The 22206-nt window shown below is 41.3% G+C and overlaps 1 protein-coding gene across 1 annotated transcript in view; it reads right to left on the reverse strand.

The window, feature by feature from the left end:
• Positions 1-6227: 6227 nt before the first annotated feature.
• grin2ba (glutamate receptor, ionotropic, N-methyl D-aspartate 2B, genome duplicate a) overlaps positions 6228-22206 on the reverse strand; it is a 124491-nt gene continuing 108512 nt past the window's right edge. The window contains exons 12-14 of the mRNA XM_088008152.1: positions 21400-21587; positions 14947-15185; positions 6228-8670 (exon numbers count right to left, since the gene is read on the reverse strand). Coding sequence (XP_087864278.1) covers positions 6412-8670; positions 14947-15185; positions 21400-21587 — 2686 coding nt within the window. The 3' untranslated portion in view covers positions 6228-6411. The remainder of the gene's footprint in view (positions 8671-14946; positions 15186-21399; positions 21588-22206) is intronic.

Below are 22206 nucleotides of genomic sequence, written 5' to 3' on the forward strand. Positions count from 1 at the left end.
TACCTCAGGAATGACAGTGAGTGAAGATGGAAAACAAGAATATTAACAAACAGAACTGTACACAATTGAGTAGAAAATTTGGTGTGCATCAATATGAAGCAGTATCAAGAGATAGTACACACACAGCACATTGAAAAGTATTCCAACCCCTTAAACTCTTCCACATTTCGGGGTTTTATGTGACAAATCAACACAAAGCAGGGCATAATTGTCAGAGCGGAAGGGAATTTACATATAGTTTTCAAAATAAAAAACAAAAATAAATGTGGTATGAATTTGAATTCAGACCCCTTTTCTTTGATACCCCTAAAGAAAAACATAACCAGTTAATTTTAAATGAAAACCAGTAGCGTCCCCAGAGTGTAATTTGATCCCATCTCTGAAAAACAAAGACAAATTATTTTATTTAGGGCTATCAGAGTAGAAGTGGCTCAAAACAATTATGTCTAAATTTCAGATCTTTATTTCTAAAAATAAAAATAAAAATATTTGAAGTATTCAACCATGCTTCCTTTGATATACCTAAATAAAAATGGCTTACCTAATTAGTAAGCACAGCCAAAATGTGTGATTAAAAAAAACCAAAAAAACTATTGAGGTGTTAAGAGTAGGGGAGGAAAAATACAAATGTTTGCTCCAATTTTCAGAGTTTTTATTTGCAGAAATATTTGAAAACCATTTTCCTTTAACCACCTTTACTTTGATATGCCTAAATAAACAAACAAACAAACAAAATCAGGCGCAGTTATTGTATAGAGGCCAAAACTATGGATGATTTTTCTTAAATATTTGGCAGACCCCCAGTTCAACTCGCTCTATCAGATAAAATCCCAGTAAAAGGTATTGCAGTTTCATGTGACAAAATTTAAGAGCCATGAATTCTTTTGCAAGGCACTGTATACACAGACAAACACACAGAGGTCTGTAACTAAAATACGAAGGGGGGGAGAAACACAGTTTTCAATGAACAGAGAGCAACTGATAGAGTGTGAACTGCTTAGTTACATAAAGATTCAGAACAATCAGTTATGTAATATCACAGTTTAATTCTTCCTGTCTGCATGGGACGAAATCACACGACTGACTCATCTTTTTTATTATTTCTTTTTTCAAATAAACACAAGCAGTTTCAAAGTCAGGAAAGTGAATGTCATCATCACACACCTGTCTTCCTTTTCTGCCCTCATTCGGGTCGATATTCCTGATAGAAAAGAAAAACACCTTCCACCGTGTTGTAGCCCACGTGCGTGTTAGAGCCACTTCTTCTTCGTGTGTTAACACCGGGGAAAGAGGGGACACAGTGTTTTGCCCTTCGTGAACCAAATATGTTGTGACATGCTCGTTTGCAGAAACCGGAGACTAGGACCAATTTGGCCTTAAGGGGGACTAAAGACTAATGACAAGCCCAACTTAATCTGCTTCACAGCCGGACCTGAGCTGCAGGGGTGAAAATCTGACGGTCGGTATGATTTTTTTTTAACAGTATCAGGTACACCTCTACGTCTAGCCCTAGCTAGCCACCCTGATGCCTGTAAAACAAGAGCTGATAAATTAACATATTTAGAGTACAATATGAACATTATTTGTTTGGTTGTGCTGTTTATTGCAAATGACTTGAATTATTTCAGTGCCTTGTAGAGGGGGAAAAATGGACCGCTAACAGAGTTTATGTGCACACCGATACATTTTTCACTTTTCAATCAACCCCGTGGACACGAAAGCAGTTAGAGAAAAGAAGGAAAAAAAAAAGAAACAGTGGAAAGATGAATTTCTTCTCTCAGGCTGGAGGAGAAGATTACACGGACTTATTGGAATTAGAACCACACAAAATAAGGAGGAGAAAAATCATTTCCGAATGCATGGCGTCTCACATGCGCCCGCTGCAAATTAATAAAGATGGTTCCCTCTCTCTAATGCAGAGGAACACACACAAGACATAAATAAAGAATCAAATGAATGAGAATACGGAGCATTTTAGGGCTTTTCGGCTGTCAAGTAACAGTTTAGCAACGCGAGTTCAAATAAAGCAGCGGGGGGGAAAAAGCCTGCACAAAATGAGACACGACGGAACAAATGTTTCACCTTTTAATAAGGGGTTGCACAAATGCATTTCAGCCGCACTTTCACGGAGATGACTCTGCACTTCGGCTTGGTTGGTTTCTCCACAATATTTTGCTGAAACTCTCAGCAACATCAACACTGGAAAAACGTCCAGTGTGCCTAAGTGTGTGTGTGTGTGTGTGTAAGTGTAATCTTCCATTACCACAGTGATGTCTATCCCAAACAAAGAGAGGGAGCAGGATAGGCCGGGCCGATGATGGCTCTAAATTCTGTGTGCAATTGCCGTTTAGAGCCCAAGTCCAAAAAAAATGGGCAACAAAAAACACAAACGCCTCGAAAACTTTTAAACAAGAATGGCTGCTTCGAAATGAAGGATCACAATATACTGCTGCCTCTATATGCAAATATCACCTCTGTATACATGTAATATCGTATTATATAAATGTTTAGATAATTGAATCTATGCCGAAAAGCATGGAGAAAGAGCTTATCTTAAAAAGGTAGAGTCTAACACAATCCAAGGGAAACTTAACATAGACTCCTAAAACTAAGCTTTCCCTTTTTTTAATCACTAAACGTCTACACCTACAGTAAATTATCCTCAGTTTGCAACAATTTAGAGAAAATAATAATAATAATAATAATAATAATAATAATAAAATCAGAACTCTTAACATAATCCGTATTGGTAAAACTATTATAATCAAGTAAACATGAGATTTAAAGAAAAAAAAAGGTTCAATTATATCACTTATGATTAGTAATATTTGTGTCTTATTCTATATTTTGCATATTTTTATTCAGATTTTTTTTTATTTTATGAGTTTTTATCACAGTTTTATTTCTTAAATTGTAAAACATACTGAAAGTTACATCCTGTCTGTCTGTTTACTGTACAAAGTGAAAAGATTCTTAAATATATATTTATTTACATGAAAAAGATCGAACGTACTAATGCTGACACTGATGCCCAAACCAAAGTCTCTCAGATTCTTAAACGGGCAGTTCTGAGTTTTTGAAGTGAGGCTCTCTGAAGTTATTACTCGCGATAACTGCTCTAGCTGTGACGGAAAAACATCATGTTGCAGTCGGTTTATAGAAAGGTTAAGAAATTATCTGATTTCAGCCAGAAATATGTCTGGAAAACATTCCAATAGATAAAACAAAACACTAGATTAGCAGATCTTACCTGTTTGTGCAGGGGCTGTTGTTTTCTCAGCCAAACAACATGCAACCAATGTAACTGCATATTATTAGCAGTTAGTCTTCCACTAATTAAAGGCTGCTATTATGTTGGTTTATCAAAAGAAATGTATGTTACATGTGTCTAATGCAGATTAAATTAACACATTTTGTGTTATAAAACACCGTTGGTTTGCAAAATAGATTTGTACTGGTTCAAAATGTGTGGCGTCCTATAACCGGATAGAGTATATTAATATGCTGAGTCATCACCTTCTTTTTGTCTGATCATTTTGGGCTTAAAATTCAATGCTCTATAAACAGTCTAAGTACGCCCTCAAGAGGTTAAACATTCCCAAGCTGAAATAATCAAAAAGTAGGTCAGACTGCCCATCCGTTGGAACCACTCCAAGTATTTAGCACGAGTGAATTTTCCAAGCAAACAGACCCTTTGCATGGTGTCACATGAAATTAAGTGATGTTATTATCGGATCATTGCCGTGGCATTTTTGTAGCACCTACATTCATTTTGTAGCAGTGGCGCGTATATGTGCTGTTTATGGTGTCTTTAGCTGTAAAGGCTCATGCCATATTTCCGTATGTAGAAAATAGGTAATGCAATCTGGCTTAACTGGTGATGAAACTAGCAGCTGTACTGTCAAATCTGCAGGAAGACTTTGTTGAAACTCTATAGTGTGATTGATGTATAACAACTTTTTCCACTTTTCTCCTTAACTCACTGCAATAACGAATCTTTCTAGTGCAACTAAAGAAACTACTCTTGATAACATCACAGAGCCTCGCTTCAAAAATCGTAACTAACCATTTATTTCTGCGTCAAACCCTTCTTCCTCCTTGCTGAGTTTGGTTCACCTGAACTTTCAAAATGTGTATAAAAATTCCAGAGATCCCAAGTTATTTATTAGGAGTGTCATGGGGGGTGTATGTGGGAGGCAGGGAGGGTGCATCTGATTTAAGGCTAACTCGATCAGTCTCAGTGTTATCCGAGGAGTTAGGGAGTACAGGCTGTTGAAGTAATGAATATTTAACAGCGTGATTAGGGGGGAAAAAGCACTTATTGTTGAATAATGGTCTGGTTCTCTTCAAACGCACAAACACACATATCAACCTATTGCATGAGTGCTTTTATATTGGGGTGTGACATAATTACAAAAATCGTTTAACACACAGTCCGGTAGGTCCTCTCTGTGGCCAGTACTCCTGTATGAAATCTCTCAGCCCTTGAACTTGTGACACCAACCAATCATAGATCGGACCTTCAAATAACTAATAGAAGCCTCTGAAGTCTGTACATGATGAGTCAACTTGGGGGAGAGGGATCATAAGGCATGTCTACTGAGTGCCCAAACCTACACTGAGTAAAATGTCCTGTGCAATAAATGAGGCCTCTTTAGCTAAAGACTATCTACAACAGTCTGAGTAAAAAAGAAAAAAACAATCTTTCACAAGACAGCTGCCTTCCCGTTGCCTAGCCAGTTCCTCAACCCTGCCTTTTATCAGCTTCTTCTACAACTTTGTTGTGGCAGGTCTGCATAAGTGACAGTGCATAATGTTGGTTTTACACAATGTCCAAGCAAAGCTTTCTGTGCGAGCCTCCCAGACTGTTGGTGTGATGTGAAGTAATGCTAGCAAGAACCAAGTGACAGGTGTTGTGTAGGATGGATAAAACAGGTGGTCTATAGGCTTCCATTGCTATGAACTGAGACACATCAGCTTATTAGTAACAGTGGGACATCCTGATTACGACTGGTTCATAAAACACCATCCATACCTGACATATGAAATATTTTTACGAAGGTATAAAAGATCTCAAACAGCGTCTTGTATGGAAACCATCATCATCAGTAGCCTGCTGTCGAATTTCTACAGCGGGTTTGGCTCATATGTGACGGCAACACTGGGCAGCCTGAATGAGCGCTGGTCTGTTCTGGTGCAGCTGCGTGTGAAACTGGAGGACACTTCCACTGGAGACCTTTAAGGCACGTCCTTCCTCTCAGTAGCTTCTGGTGAAAACGTTGTTCTTCACAGTAACACGAGTTCAGACTGACAAAAAAGAAAAACTGAAGAAAGAAAAAGAAACTGTGTGTGTTTTGAAGCATGTGCGTGCTTGATTATTAGCAATGTCTTAAAATATCAAGAATTTCCCAGCTCCAAATGTGTCTTTGAAATCCTGGAGCAGATACACGAATGGTCATGGAGTAAAATATTCTACAGAAAACAGAAGAAAACACAGGAGTAAAAAATTCAGTCTTTCTGGCTTGTTGGTTGAACCAAGAACAACCTTCCTGGCACCACCAGGAGCAAATGGAACACAACTACTACAGATACTTAGAGAATAGTCAAATACTATACCAACAGAATACAAAACAAAATGTCTGGTCTCACAAGCAGAGTTACCATAAACAGCATGAATGTCTTTGTTATTCACAACGTTATTGTTGTTCTTATACCCTGTTTTTCTATAAGAATATCTTATTATCATTCATGATTGTAATTGTCATCAGCAAACAGCTCTTTAGGTGTCAAAGATATGGAGGAGAAGCAGGGGCAGAGAAGAAGAGGAGTGGGTAAGGGTTCAGGGAGAGATGTCCAAGACAGGCTGTGTTGTGGCTCTAGCGAATGTGACGACGTCTAATTTCTAAATTGTCACAGGGGCACATGGGCAGTTCTCTCCTGTTGCCACTCTTGCTGTGGTTCCTCACAAGCACCCAGCAGGAGCCCTCAAACTGTGGCCCCTGTAGAAAACTAAAACAAGGTGATTCTTTGTCAAGATATTAATGTGACTTTTAGCACACTGGTGGCTATGAGGATGGAACTTGTTTAAGTGTAGGGCTTTTGTGAGATTAAAGACAATGTTGATTGATTGTATGTGGATGTAAAAGTAGAGTAGCTTTGGCCATTTTAAGAGAGGTTTAGCATCCTTAACCCCCTAAGGATGTCCTGATTTTTTATTCCTATCTTCATTCTCTATCTTGTACAACAGTCTCTACCTGTTTTGCCTCTGCCACTCATTTGACCCTTCTTTCAGTCATCTCTTTGTGTCACCATGAACTCAAGCTGCTTTGTGTCTGTATAGTTCTAAGAAATACCCCTGATCTCCAAACTCTTTGAACCTCTGTTGCTCTCCTCCTTCTTTCTCTTTGTCTCTTACACGTCAGACTCAATGCTAGAGAGTTTCTCGTACACATGGCCATTGCTTCCATTGAAGGGACGTGGGGGTCCGACTGCCAACATAGACCCGTGGTGGTTCATCCCACCAAGGCTGAGCTCTTTTGGGAACCGGGGGGGCACGTTGGACATCACCCCAGCTGTGGCAGATGATGGCAGATATGACGTTGCACTCAATTGACTCCTGAAGTCACCTCTGCTGTTCTGGGCAACTTGTTGTTGCTGGTGCTGTTGCTTTGTCAGGTAATATTGTTTGGCTCCGTGCATCAGACACTGGTCATCGCCAAAGGTGGGTATAAAGGGGTTTTGGTTTACCCGGTCAGGATAAAGAGATTTGGATAAAGAGAATGCTGCCCCACCTCCACCTTCCATCAAAGATCTGTCTCTCATGTCTCTCTCTCCGATGGAGCGGCGGTGGAGGCCCTCACCCCCTCTGAACAGTCCGAATGGGGAGCCAGAGCCTTTTTGGCTCTCACCTCCATAAAACAGTGGGTCTCTGTCCCTTTCCCTTTCTGAGCCCCCATGGCGTTCAAATATGTGTGCAAAGGGGCTGTTTTCTTCCATATAGCGTTCTTTCTCTTTCAAACTAACACTCCTTGGTGGGGGCAGCATTCCTCCCATCCCAGGTCCACCCATACCTCCCCCTAAGCCTCCCATCAGACTTCCCATTCCACCTGCTTCCTCTTTCTGAAGGTCAACAAATGTGTCATACGAATGCTGCCGCCTTAGCTGCTTCCCAAATCCTCCACTCTTTCTCCTCTGCTGGGCCTGAGATTGAGCCTGAGGGCCTGCGGCCATACCTGCCACTCCTCCCCCGCCTTTCCCTCCCCCCATTTGTTCCAAGGGGTGATTATTGTCCTCACTGATATCGTAGAGGTTTCCTGTCTTTTTACAACCCTCACAGCGCATGCAGGTTGCAGAGCTGGGGCGGCTGCCACCAGCTGAAGACCCACAGCCCATGCCACTTGAATACCCACCACCTCCTCCATGAATGGACATCTGCTTGCCCCCACTAGCTCGACAGTTCCTGCACTCCCATTCTCCCCCTGCCAATCCAGACCCTGGCCCACCCTTTGAGTCAGACTTTTTGGGTTTGCTTTTCAGAAAGTCTTCAACTGGCACCAAGGAGGTGCATGTTGGCACTCCTCCATCTCTGTTTCCAGGGCCCTCCGTCAAGTCCACATGCTCCCACTGAGGGACCCCCTCTTTGGGACGAAACTGGTCAAGATAAAAGTCCCGAACACTCTCCTTTTCCCTGAAGAGGTAAGAGTTCCCATTGTTGTTTCCTCCTCCACCCCCTCGTTTGCGTTCAGAGGGCAACAGTGGCGGGGAGGCAGAGCGTTGGCTGTGGTAGTGGTGGTGGCTGATGTGGTAGGGTTTCCTCCTGTAACCCAGCTCAATTTCGTCCAGTTCCCGTCTGGACTTTGCAGAGGCCGGCCTCTTTTTTAAGCTGTCGCGGTACTGTTTGCGCTTCTTGGCATTACCCTCCAAGTTTCCGTATGTTACAGTGTGTGTGGAAATGTCTGAAACATCTGAGCGTATATTTCCATCATCGTCTCCTCTCCCCCCACAGTAGCTAGGTCCCGGAATGTAAGTGGAGCTTGAGGCACCACCTTTAAAGGAGAACTTCCCGTAGATGTCAGGCAGTCCTCCCTTGAAGCTCTGGCCTGAGGGAGGAGTCTGTCCGGACAACAGGTCGAACTTGCTCATGTTCCTGTGGGTCAGAGCAGAGCAAGGTTGGGTGGTGAAGATGGGAGCCACTCCCCCACCCAGGCTGTCACAGTCAAACATGCCACCCTCCAGAGAACTAGCACTGCCCAAACTGTGGGGTCTGTTGGGAGGAGGACCAGTGAGCCCTGGGGTTGAACCATGATGGTGTAGATAGTGATCTTGGTACAAATTGCTGTCCTTGAGATGAAGGTTGCCAAACGTCCTCTCCACTTCACTGATGTAGTCACTAAACATGTTGTCTTCAGGCATGTAAGGAGGTTTGCAGTCGGAATGGCCAGCCAAGCTGCGGCGATGCTCAGAGATGTCATAAACAGATGAGTCTCGACGGATGAAGTCCAGGGCGCTGTGCGGCGAGCCGTTCACCCCTGACAGGGAGGCCATATTCTTGGCAGTGCGTAGGAGGCGCATGATGTTTGAATGGGTGTTGTTCATGGTGGCTGACGGGGAGTTCAACGCAGAGCTGCTCTTCTCTTCGATTTGGACTCCATGTATGCAGCTGTATATTCCCTGTAGAAAAGAGATACGGAGAAGGAGAAGCATTGTTAGTGCTGCACTTTAATGGTAAATGGCCTGTTCTTGTATAGTGCTTTATCAAGTCCAGATGCTGGAAATATGAACCTCAACCTCAAGTCTTTAGAGGCCTCTAAAAAGGTTTTCTTCCAGCACTTCCCTGCTAGCGCCATCCTAAATTTGCTACAGAAGAAGGAAATGCATGTAAAAACTATAATGTAATTTTTCATAGCTAAAACTGCTTCCCATTTATTCTCTTTAAAATATATTTATTTTATCCTATGAGGTATGAGAGTGTCTAAAAGAGAATGAAATAATTGTATTTTCCTGCCTACTTTGATTCAGATTTTCTGTCTTTTCTGACAGGGATATGCTTCTCTCATTAGCACTCCAGTCACTCCTTAGACACATAGCTGAGGATAACGCAAATGTTAAGTGGCTATTTCTTAAAGTACCAGAAACACTTAAAGAAATATTTCAAGACTGATACTGAAAAAATAAACATGTCAGGCAATAAAAGTTTGGTTATCAACCTAATAAATAAACATTAACTATTGCTTCTACGTTTTATTAGACTGTATAAAAAAAATGCTTAAGACTGCATCCTGACAAATGCTTAGAGTGTAGAGGACAAAAAATTAGAACAATCGTATATTGTGAGTAAATATCTATAAACGAATCTACATTTAACAGGATAAGGGAGAAAATCAAAAGCAATGTGATGCAGCATGTTTGCTGCCGTGAAACAGAGCGCAATTGATCAAACGGCACAACCCTGGAAAGAGAACGAAGCGACTTGATGCTAGGTGATTGATACGGGCGGAGGGATTATAAAACCCTTTCAGATCCACTGGTCAATACCTTCAATCAATGTAATTAGAATCTAGCTCAACTATTTCCTCTGGCAGTTATTAAAACCCTCAGTTTCACAAGCCTCTTGGCGCCGCTGGCAGCAACACAATTCCTACTGTAAGACAAAGGCCACATTAAAGGGGGGGGGACAAGCCGAGCCCCTCAGAGACAGAAAGACAAACGGCTCCATTTGCATTCAGTGATGTACGATACAATATTCAGATAAAAATGGATGTTGAGCGGAGGGCAAACCAGGCGTGACAGATGAGAACCTTAGAGGAGCAGATCAATCGCTAAGACTGATTATTCACAGGAGGTTGATCTGGATAACGAAATGGCAAATGGTCAAAACTCAGCTGATCCGTGGGATCAGAAATCTTTTACTGCTTGGCGTCTTTTCCTCGAGACCCTCGTAGTTCTTCCATAGTTCACACATTTCTGGTGATTGGATTGCTGCAATGGCGCAGAAAAGGCTTTGTTCTAATATTTATTTTACAGGCAGTGGTATTGCTTTAATTTCACAGTCTGTTAATAGCAGGAGCTGTTGGGAAAGTAGGTGAAGCTGGAGAGGCACTTGGAGGAGGAAGACGAAAACAAACCCGTTCACCTGGTTTGATGATATTTTTGGCTTTTTCCACACAGAATCATCAAGTCCTGGTTACTGAATTTGTCATATTTTCCCTCCAAAAAAAAAAAAAAGTTCTTAAAATTTACTTTCTGGTCAATTTGACTTTTTCACATTTTGTTACTCTTACAAGATTTACTAAAAACAATTAAATTGGCCTCGTTTCCAAATTCCTCTTGGATAAACCTGTTTTCTCAACATTGAACAGTGACATCGTTGCATAATTTTATTAGATCTATTTTTACTGTTTTTGCCTCCAGCAGTTCATTAGTTTAATCATTTAAACTTTTTCTTAGTAGTTTAGTAGCTTAGTGAGTTTGTTGAATAATGTGTTTGACTGTAAGGTTGAATTTTCATTCTTGTCAAACTCCTGCATATTGTATTTATTCCACAGACATGTAATAACTTTATGTTCTGGACTCATTCCTTCATCTATTGTTATTTTAAAACCAAAATCTTAGCATAGTTATTCACAGTGAAACTAGATTCCTATAATGTTGAGGGTAACAAACTGTCTTCAAATATCACCTAAGTAGTAAATAGAGTCCACTTGTGTGAATTTTAATCTTGGCATAAGTGCATTAAAGACCTAAGAGGTGTGTTAGACATCATTAGTGGCCATCTGGACAAGCTGCAGAGATCCACAGGTGGGGGAATCTGTCAACAAGACGACTATTAGTCGTACACGCCTGAAAAAGACCAATTTCGAAAGAAAGACATGAAGATGGTCTTTTGGTCAGATGAGACAAAAATTGAACTTTTTAACCCACATGCAAATCCCCATGCGGAGAGAGTCTAACATTCCACATCAGTCAGAATAAAGTGGAAAACATTTTGGTGGCAGCATCACGCTGAAGAGGGGTTTTCTCAGCAAGGAAGCAGGTCAGAGTTGATGAGGATTTAGCTAAATACGGTACAATCCTACACTGCAAAAAACACTAAACCCTACTGAATATTTATGTCAAACTTTTAATGCAAACATCTCAGTACATTTGAAATAAGACAAGACTAACTTACAAGTAACTTTCCAGCAAGATATAGAAGCTTGTTTAAAGGAAATACTTTGTTAATCTTTATTTTTAAAAAAGTACTGGTTCCACTGGCAGATTATTTAACTCATAAGACATTCTTCCTATGTTCTGAGTAAAATAATCTGCCAGAGGAACTTGAACTTTCCCATCAACATTAAAGACTTAAAATAAGCTCCTATATCTCTAACTTAAAGTTACCTTTATGTTAGTTTTGTCTTATTTCAACTCTACAAAGATATTTTACTAGGAACTACACCAAAAATACTTGGTAAGATTTTGTGTTTTTGCAGTGTACAGGATAACACTGCTAGAAATAAAAAAAGCAAAACCTTCATAACCTTCATACTAAAGCACAGATTTATCTTCCAGCAGAACAATGATCCCAAACACGAAACTAAACAGTTAGGATGAAACAATAATTATATGATAGAATGGTCCAGTCAAAGTCCTAATCCTGTTGAGAATCAGTGGCAAAATTTGAAAACAGAACATCCCATCCATAGTTACAAAGGCTGAAAAAAAAAAAGAGATGTGCAAATCTGGTAGAGACACGCCCTAAAAGACTTTTGCTCTACCTTTACCTCAGGATGACTCTCCTTCCACAACAGATGAAGAACACCATCAGCTGTCCGTGCACGGAGAACATTTCAAGTGATCAGGATGTAGATTGTGTAGCACCTCCTTGTTTATCACGGTCCAAACGTTGCGCACGTTTTTGCTGCGACGCACAAATGAACTTCCATATACTTTGTTGTGAGAGTTGTGCAGAGCGCAGCGATTAAAACCTCCGTTACGTTTACAGTTCTGAAGTCATCAGAGGCTTTTTAAATCAATACAACTCATTTGTCTGAGTGTTTTCAGGTGGGACCCGAAGGACCAGGCTAGTCTGAGGAGAGCCGCTCACCAGGCCTGCAGAGGGAGGGAAAACTAAAGCGAGCGTGCAGACGTGACTGCGTGACTCACGCCAACCGTAACAGATGTCATTTCTCACGGCGCCGGGCCTAGATGTTAATTGTGGCAATAACAATAAGCTTTATTGGATTAGGCTATGAAATTAAAGAAAACAGAATCTGTCTGAGGAGCAGAACGAGAGCGAGGGGAAAAGAAAGATGGGAAAATGGAAGAAATGGCTGCAGCTGAGGAGACAATGTTACAGTAAATGAGACATGGACGATGTGACGCTTTGGACGTCGGGTTGTGCTGAGATGTTAGAGAGTCATAACTCCTGTTGATGTTTTCCTGCCCAGTGCTCTAAATGCAAATCACTTCTTTCTATGAGTGTTTGCCCAGAATATTTTATCATACTGAATCATCTCGCTGTAGTCGTGGACACGCACAGCTCATTCATTTTGCCAGGCTGCGGTAGGGACGGGCGTAATTTCTGCCATTAAGGACGATTGCTGAATGTTACACAAAGCTTAATTGGTCTCTGTTCCAGCCACCCATACAAATTGTAATGATGCAATAATAATAATAATAATAATAGAAAAGGAAAAAAAAAACATAAGCGAGCGGCTCGGCTTTGAAAATGAGAAGTCAAATGGCGTTTGAGAGGCAAATGGAAATCAGGGGTTGCTCCACATTTTTCATGAAAAATTCAGTAATTTTCCAGATTTGGCTATCCCGGATCCCCGGTAACTTTACCATTGCTTTAAAATATAAATGCCCAAATATTCACTGTGGATTTATGACCGATACGTCTGCTGTAAGCAGACTCAAAGTATGGAAGAGAGACTCGAAGGAACCAAGAAAGTGCAGAAGGAACCAAGGACATCCAAATGGACAGAAAGATGCAATGAAGGAAGAAATGGAGGGAAGACACATGAAAAGAGAGAAGTAAAACAGAGGAACAAGAAAAAATGGCAAGTATGGAAAAAGGAGGATTCAACACAGGAAAAGCAGAAGGAAAAAAGTAAGGATACAAGGAAGGAAGGAAAGAATGAATGAATCAACTTCAGAAGTAAATAAAGAGCAAAAGACAAAAGAACAGAACGATCCAACAAAACAAGGGAGGTTAAAGAGACACAAAGAAGCCTGCAATCAAGAAGGAAGGAAGGATGCAAAGACGAAAGGAATGATAGACACAAGGGAGGTATAGAGGGAGGAGGGAACATAAAGGATAAGTAGGTAAGAACAGAGACAAATATGCATGAAAGTACCGACATATTAGGAAGGACAGAAGTGTGGACATTTAGTCAGCTAATAAAGTCTGGAAATACAAACATTTTTCCATTTCAGACCAAAAAAAAAACAATAATGAAACCCTGTTGTTCCAGACTGCATAGGAGCGCTGGTAAACAGACATGGTTACGCACAAACAGACATTAACAAAATAAAACGACCATTATGGAGATAGTAATGAAAGCTGGGCACTCAAGCATGATCAGAGAGCGTGGAGGCGATTTTAGCTTTGCTTTCTGGCTGCACAGCTCCATCAAGGTAACGGAGGGAGAGAGAGAGAGAGAGAGAGAGAGAGAGAGAGCAGTAACATGTGGCTCCTCTGCTGTAAATTAGCCACGTGGTTCAGCCTGCACAGGTTCACCTTCAGAGGCATGCAGTGAATTACACCATAGCCAAGTCAAAACAATCGGGATGCAAATCCAACACCTTGAGGTGACTTTGGTCTCCCGGGACGCGGTAATCTACCCTCACTGGTTCAGAGGCTGATTTTTTTTTCCTCCTTGAGTGAATTATTGATTTCAGCTCAGCATTTTGTAAATGTTTACCTCACGGGCTCCAGGAACATGAATCACAACAAAAACTACAGAGGAGAGATTATTGTTTTCTGTAAGCGACGAAAGGGAACGTCTGCCAACTTGTGGCCGTCAGAAAATGGAAAATAAATACAGCGCCTTAAAAAAAACATTTAATTCGTTTGTACTTTTCTATATTTGGTAACTGTAAAGGGAAAGGAAAAAGAAACAATTTTGTAAAATGTAAAAAAAAATTGTATTGAATGTATTCCAACTTTTTACAGCAGGAAGTCTTTAGACTGAACCTGTTATTCATTTCAGATCGAACAGAGTGTCGGTGAACATCAATTTTCAAGGGTTGACAAAGATCCTTAACTAGATATAAGCCTGCACTTTGACTAGGCCATTCAATCATATGGATATGCCTTGACCCTTCCAAACAAGGGTCAGTGGAACAATTTCAGGAACTATTTGTTACAGGAAGTAAATAATTACTGAAAAAAATGCTTTTGAATTCAAAGTTTAATGTTTTAAAATGATGCTATCAGTGTATTTAGTGCATGATATTTAATATATAAGGACATGATTTGTGGAAACCACTCAACTCGTCTGGACCATCTTGCACTGTAAAAAAAAAAAGAAAAAAAGTACATTTCTACAGTAAACCACCGGCTGTTGTTGCCAGAACTCCACCATAAAATGTCTTTCTTTCTTTTTCTTTCTTCCAGCGTTAGATGGCACTTTCATTGTTGATTTTGTGGTAAAAATGACGCTGGAGTCGATGCTTTACTAAAAAAGGAAATACTTAAACTTACAGGAAAAAAATGTGAATCCCTAACATGAACATGAACCTATAAAGTTAATGTACAAATATAAAATATACATTCATTTATTTGTGGAAACTTCACGTTGAATCAAACAGCTTTAAATTGTTTAATGAATTTTTCCTGCCACAATCTGCCATTAAATATGCAGATTTTATTTTATTTTTTTACAGTGTGTATTGGGGATGTTGTGCAGTCCTCGACCCCCCTGGGCCCCCCAACCCCTTTTCCCCTCCGTGGCCTCTCACCCTGCTGACGCTGAAGACGAAGCCGGGCTGGCCGGAGCAGACGCCCATGAAGCAGAAGCGCAGCTGCCAGTAGAACCAGTGCTCGCAGATGAAGGTGATGAGGGAGAGAGCCATGGCGGCGCCCAGCATGTAGAAGACCCCGGCCATGTTGTCCACGTCCAGCTGGCTGGACATCACCTCGTTCTTCTCGTGGTGGCAGATCCCCGTCAACCACAGGGACTCCAGCTCCTCCATCTCACCTGGAGGAGGGGGAATGACATTGTAGAGAGGGAATATTAGGGGAAGGACGAAGGCAGGGAGAAGGTGAGGACTGCAACAGATGGTATGACGGGAGAAGGAAGCGGGGGGAGATGGATGAGGGGGGAGAGGGAAAGGCATAAGGAGTTGATGGAGCACTAAAACAGGCAGTAGAGGCGTACAGTGAAAGGCTGGGAAGTGGTAGAAAATGGACATAAAACACAACGCTGAGAGGATGGATGTGATGTCGTAAAGAATTGACGTGGGACGGCCTGAGACGTGGAAGTGATGACGCAGCAGATGAAACGAGGGTTTAATAAACGGTTTGAGGGTTTGCGGGGGACGAGGGCAGCGGCCTTCACAGCACGACCGGCCAGCAGAAACACACACAGGCGCACGTCGATGACATCAAACGCTTCGGTCTCAGCATATGTTCGCAGGTGCGACTGACGCCACTCCGTCAGCTCACGGTCCCGTTTGTGGGTCACCTTCTGTTTCATCACAAGCTGCTCTCAATCAGAGCGGAGAGAGGCATGGCGGGAATCGCTTAATTAATCATACAGTCAGCGGCGGTGGCTGCACCGTCAGGAGAAAGCAGAGATACAGAAAACACAACTCCTCTGTGGGCCTGTCGACGGATTCAAAGACTCCTGGAGACAATTAGAGATTACTTTTGTTTTAATTTTCTCATTCTGAAAGTGTAATTATGTTTAAAAATATGGATTTTCCTGATAATCTCTTCACAGTGCTACAGTGCATTTCCAGGTTGAGCTCTGTAAAAGATGATGGAAAAATGTAACAGTTTCTGTCTGTCCAAACAAAAAAAAAAGCATCTTTTTTTCAGGGTTTCCTGCTTTTAAGTAGAGCTGGAAGTAAGTCGAGAAGCAGGAAGTATAAAAAGGAAGCTGTGCATTCGATGCTTCACATCTTGTAAATAAATTGTCTGGATTCCTGATGGACGCAGAGGGAAACAGGAAGTTCGGTGATATGGTGTGAAAACCTCTCTCTCTTTTTCACTGATAAAACCTAAGAGATGTTTTGAACTGTAGGATAAAAGGTGATATGCATTAAGGGAGGTAGTTTTTTTGAATGCACAGATTTAACTGGGTACAGTGGGCAGTGGGAGGGACAGAGGAAAAACTTTACTCTCTCAAGAGTGAGAGTTGGCAACCCTGATTCGTTGGCGTAACAAGATTGTGTAGCAAAGGATTTCATGATATTAAAAAAGTAAACTAAAGTCCGTCTTGTGTATCCAAATAAGAAAGTAAGTCATTCTCGACCTGCTCTGATAGTAAAAACAGTTCTCTAAATGCAATTTATTTGTGGGAATACTAAGACTAGCTAAAAACGTTGAAGTCAGTATATGATTTGTACCGTAATTTCCGCACTACGAGCCACTACTTTGAACACTGCGATGTGAGTAATGTACAAGTTTATACCAAAAAGGCTGGAGTGACCAGGAGGACGGCACAAGTTAAAGGACAAATTCACCACCAGATGTAGACTGCCATCAGTCTTTTTTTGTTAAATACTGAGACTGATCAAACTTGAACTGGACGAATCAATACACAGAGTATTTAAAGTTTCAGACTAAGCCTGCTGCAATAAATCAATTAATCGCGTGACAAATTAAAATGTGCTCAGTAATTTCCATTTGCATGACTGTTCATTTTTCTTTCCACCAGACTGGATGACAAAAGTCTTCAGTCTGGTCCATTGGTCTCCACAAGCTCCTTTTTTAAAAGGCAAATCTGTTCACAGAGACTTCATAATTAATTTGATTCATTGTTCATTTAATTCTTTAAATGTCTTCCAGTTCCAGTGTTAAATGTTCGTTAGAAATTAAAGTTTATTGATCTTTGACAGGCGCACTTGCATTATTATATCCATTACTTTTGTACCACTTGAAAATGGTCTCGAAACAACAATATTATCATTTATCCCAATACCATTTGGGATAATGTATCGTCCAGCAGATTCTGTTGTTGTGACTGGCCTATTTCAAGCTGATCAAACCTTTTTCCAATGAGAACATAAAGAGCATCTTCAACAATAATTCGGGCATTAGAACCACTTCAGATTTAGACAAACATAATAAAAACACTAAATGAACTTCTGATGTTATGCAGCAAGTCTTGGTTGATCAGAAAAAGGTCAAGCCACGTGAAAACTTTCTATTTTATAGAAAAAAACTGGAATTAAACGTGTGGTTTCTGTTTTTGTAGGACAGCTCTTGTATATAAGTTTTGCTCCTGCCTGCATCAAGCAACCCACACACTCCCTCCACAGCGAACCACGGGGCTTTCCGCGTGAGCCGGATCCCTTTCTAGGCCACGAGGAGCCGAGTGGACGGCGAGGCGTGGCAAAGTGACATTGAAATCCTCAGAGGTTGTGAGATAAGGGCCACTCGGTTCCTGCAGTGGCACGGGATGGAGGGGGAGTGTTACAGCGAGCCGACCCATATTCACGTACAAACATACACAAGTGACTCAAAAGTTGGGACGAATGTAGCTCGATCAGAAACTGTCGGTACCGGTGATAAGTAAGAATCGATAAATGGAGAACACTTATCCTCTTTGAACGTAGGCTGACGAAAATACAGAATCTCGACACTTTCTCACTCATCTCACACATGTCGGCTCACTTTCAGAGGGCTGACCCATATTCACGTGTGTGCCTTCACACATGCACTCTCACACAGCACCCAGTGTCGAAATACACCAGGAGCTATGCTGGCACCCCTAACTGGGACACAATGAAGCGGGCCTCCGGACGGCCCTCGTTTCAGGAGGCTCACAATGTGCTGGAGTGCGTCCAGCACAGTTGGCTCCGAGACGCGAGAAAACCTCCAGACACATTAAACTTCTCTTACATTTTCCGTTCTGCGTTTAATTGCGTATCAAGAAGGGTCAGCCTAATTATACAGAGGGTGCAGCTGCTGAGTTTGGCATGGGCTGGCTTTCAGTACGACAAGGTCTGAAAATGTTTCAAACCAACTTAAAAGGGCATTATAATGTAAAAGTCGACTTCCTTGACCTTTACATCATGTTGTAATGTTATTCCCTCATCAAAAACATGCCAGGAGTGTCGCTTTGGTTCTCTCATGCATGTTTGAGAAATCTTTTAATCTCCATGGCAACCATTCGGCTGTCCAAAACGCCTGGTTGGACCTAGCCCCACCTTCGAGACGGACCTACAGTTTCCATGCGTCCACCTCTCCCCTTGACTCCACCCACTCAGCTCCTTCAGACTAGCCAGCAGCAATTAGCAACCACCAGGAGGAGCTGAGCATCAGCTGAGCTCATTAAACGAGCTGCTTCTCAGTGCAACGCTGGTAAAAACGTTGAAGGGTTAATAGAGGCTGTGATTACTTCCTGTAGGCGGAGCTTCAGAAAGAGCAGGAGTTTCTTAAAGACACAGAGGCCCAATTTCAAGGTGTTTAATTACAAAGTCAAATTTATTTTAAGTCATATTTGATTCATACAGCATTTTTATAACAACTGAAGTTACCATAGTTACTTGATCGTGCTGTAAAATGACACTATATACCTGGAAAACACATAATACTGCCGTTTAAGAATGTCTGTCAGACCGTTCCTACTGTTTAAACTCTTTTTAGTCAGATGTCAGAAATGCCAACATAGTTTTCTCCAGATGTTCAAACTGGTTCACCTGGCCAATCGACACACAAATTCTATTTCATGTAAAGATGCATTATTATAAAAAAATTGTTGCAATTTAATCAATGAAAAGCAGAAAAATGCCAAATATTTGGCCTAATAAGCACAAGAGAACAACAAAGATTGATAAGAATTTTATCAAACAAATGATTTAAACTTAAAGATACCATCATAACAGATAAAATATGTACAGTATTATTTTACTAGAACTTTGTGGACCTTCTTTATGAAAATGATTAGCTGTACTCGACTGCTTCAATCTGTACAAAGAGCGACTTTCAGACGACATTTAATCGCCACTTGTAGACACCCAATAATACTGAAGTTGGAGCTGGAATAAAGCAGCGTTTCAAAAGCAGAAACCCTGGAGAGTTTGGGCAAAGTCTTATAAAAGCCAAGCGCCATCATAAAGCCGAGGATCCCCACGGCGGAGCTAAATCACAGGTTGCATTAAAGCTCGGCCTTATCTCTCCTTGTCTGAATCTACTTTACATTTAAGTCGCAAAGCCAATCAGAGACCAGTTCCTTAGAAAAGCCAGATTTATTTTCTCCTACATGCTAATCAGACGGATAAAAGCTTAAAACATGATAACTGATTGTCCTGGAAACGTCGTCGTTGCACCCGTAAGGCACTGTGCTTTACAGAAATACAGCAGTGAATTCAGAAATGGAGACCAAAAATAAAGAGACCTAAAGTGTGTTGAAAAAACGCCGCCTGGCTTTGAGTCTCTTCCGCTTTATGTATCCGTTCCCTACAGGGTTAAAGGGAAAGCAGCTCAAACCGTTTTCCTGTGTGAAGCACTGATTGATGTGAGCACAGTCAACAAAAACCTCTAATCTTTGAAACCTCAGAGGACTTTCTGTGACATTCTCTGGCTTTTTTTTTCTTTAAAGAAAAGCAATAACAATGGAAAATTAAAATACACATCTGAAGATGATTGGAAATATATTAAAAAAAAAACTAATTATCTGAACACAGTTGTCCATCCTTAAAGGTCTACACATGGGTAGCTGCCAGTAGACATGACAGGCTGACATTTGTTGATTAGCTGCTGAATGGAGCAACAGCGTGAATGCAGATTCGTTAAAGGGGTAGCACACGGACAAGAGCAGTCAGCTTGATTTACGTCTAAAGAATCTGCATTTTCATTGACAGGGGAGTTCAGCTATAAGTACAGAAAAACTAGAAGACACTTTTTCAGCTCTAAGCCTTAAAAACAAGAGTTTCACTCATCAATCTGGCTTCAACTGAGTCAACTTTAGTCTCTTTGTCATTTCGTTGCATGTTGTCTGCTTGAAGAACCCTACAGTCACTCTACATATCGAGTCTACAAATTATTATTTTACTGTCATTTGAAGACAAGAGTAGTAGCAAAATAAGGCTTTTACATCCCCATCGTCCACATTTAAAACTGTAGGATACTTAGTTTTGTCATCAAATATATTTTTCTGGACATGTTGAAAAATTCCACCACCCCCATAAGCGCCACAGCTCTTATTCAAAATGGCAGCATGTTTGACACAATAGAAAACAGTGTGACAGCAGCTTTACACCTCTTAGCAAAACCTTTAGTTTTTGACCAATGTGATATTTCTGAGTTTTCAGGTGTTTTGCTTGACAAACAGAAACAGAGCTATTTTTGTTCCTCTGCCGGATGACATGTTGTCTTGGATCAGATATTTTCTCTGAATCTTTCACCAGAGATTGACGGCTTTAAGGCTCCTGACTTCAAACAGTCATGACGTCCTTTCAGAGCCGAGCTCTGTTTAGTTTTAGCTAAATGGATCAAAATCAATTTGATGAAACGTCAACTTTCTTGGAGGCAGCAATTTCGATCACACTGGAAAAAACTAAATGTAGAAGGATTCAATGTTGTTGCTTTAAAAGTTGATGCAGATTTTCCAGTATTTTTAGTCAACCTGAATATTGTCTGTATGTCTTCTGCTGTATATCTTCGCTACTTTCTGCTATTGACCTCCTTCAACTTCTTTTAAATCTGATTATTACATTATTAGACGAGTAGAAGCTAGCTTATGCATGCAGCGGTTAGCATGGAGCAGAGAAACAGCATTGCATGGTTCATTATTGTTCTGATTTTTGCATTTTTCTTTGCAACAAGACCATTAAAATGATCTTCTTAGTGACTTTAAACACCTTTTTCTGTTGATGTTAGCAGATTTATCCCTACAATAGATTTGCAGCCAACTTGTCAATATGCTCTTCTTCCAATTTCTTCCTCCATCAAGCTTTACTTCAGCGGTGTCTTCATGCGCCCAGCTACAAGCTGTCCCCTAACGAGGACAGTGTTATCAGCGTTAAAACAGATAACGTGTGGGCTTCATCCTTTCCCGCTCGCGTCAAGGTCGTTGAGAATTTGTGATCAGTTAAAATATGTCGCATATCTGATGCGTTCGCGCACTACTAAACCGCTAATCACATCAGTGAAGCCTTCCTGCGCGATGGAATTGCGGGGAGCGCTAAGCCGAGCGGCATCTATGAATAAAAACGGCGCAGGAAGCGGCGAGCTGCGCTCACCGTCGCCAAAAAGCTGCAGGATGGCCAGGTCCACGTGTCTCTTCCACCCAGACTCCTTCTGGATGGCGATGCCGTATCCCGTGGTGGCGAAGATGTAGCCGCTGCCAATAGTCACCAGCTTGCAGCCCTCGTCTCTGCCAGCCATGTAGTTCAGGACGGCGGCGTCATAAATGAAGGCATCCAGTTTGCTGAGGGAAAGAGGGGAAAGAGACGGAGAGAACGGCAGGGAGAGAGACAGATAGGTTGCAATTAATTAGCACTTAGAAGTCAGACGGCTGCAGCTACAACACTCCAATTAACCTGCTAAATAGCACTAAGCCGCCGATAAGAGTAATAGACTTTCACTTGCTTTTGCCAGTGGCTGAGGCTGGCATGCAGGCTGGCAAAAACGAACACACGGTGAAAACTGGAGAGGTGGGAGTGAAGGTATTATTAAGGTCATATTCCAGTCCTATTCATGTTTAAACACAGTAACAAAGGAAAGGATTTTTTTTGTCATTTCTACTGTTTGGCAATGAGCTTCTTGTTTCTTTCGCAAGAGCAAGTTGAGAGTTCACAAAAAAAAACGAAGACATGTTAATTCAGGCGAGGTGTTGAAAAAAGATCTTTTAAAAACGCATCAAATGCTGGTTTTCAACGCCATTCGGTAATTAATATTTCCATTGGATCGTTACACTGCAAGTACAGCCTGCCCTCATCTAGTTCACTTTTCTTCTGTCCTGTATATTCTTATATTTTACTGTGGTAAAAAAAATGCTGCTCTCTCTCTAAAATGCTTTTTTTTTTTAAAGATCCAGATTTGTGTAA

The sequence above is a fragment of the Poecilia mexicana genome, unplaced genomic scaffold (genome assembly GCF_051168715.1).
Source record: "Poecilia mexicana isolate PSO_F unplaced genomic scaffold, ASM5116871v1 scaffold_8, whole genome shotgun sequence".
NCBI classification, from domain to species: Eukaryota; Metazoa; Chordata; class Actinopteri; order Cyprinodontiformes; family Poeciliidae; genus Poecilia; species Poecilia mexicana.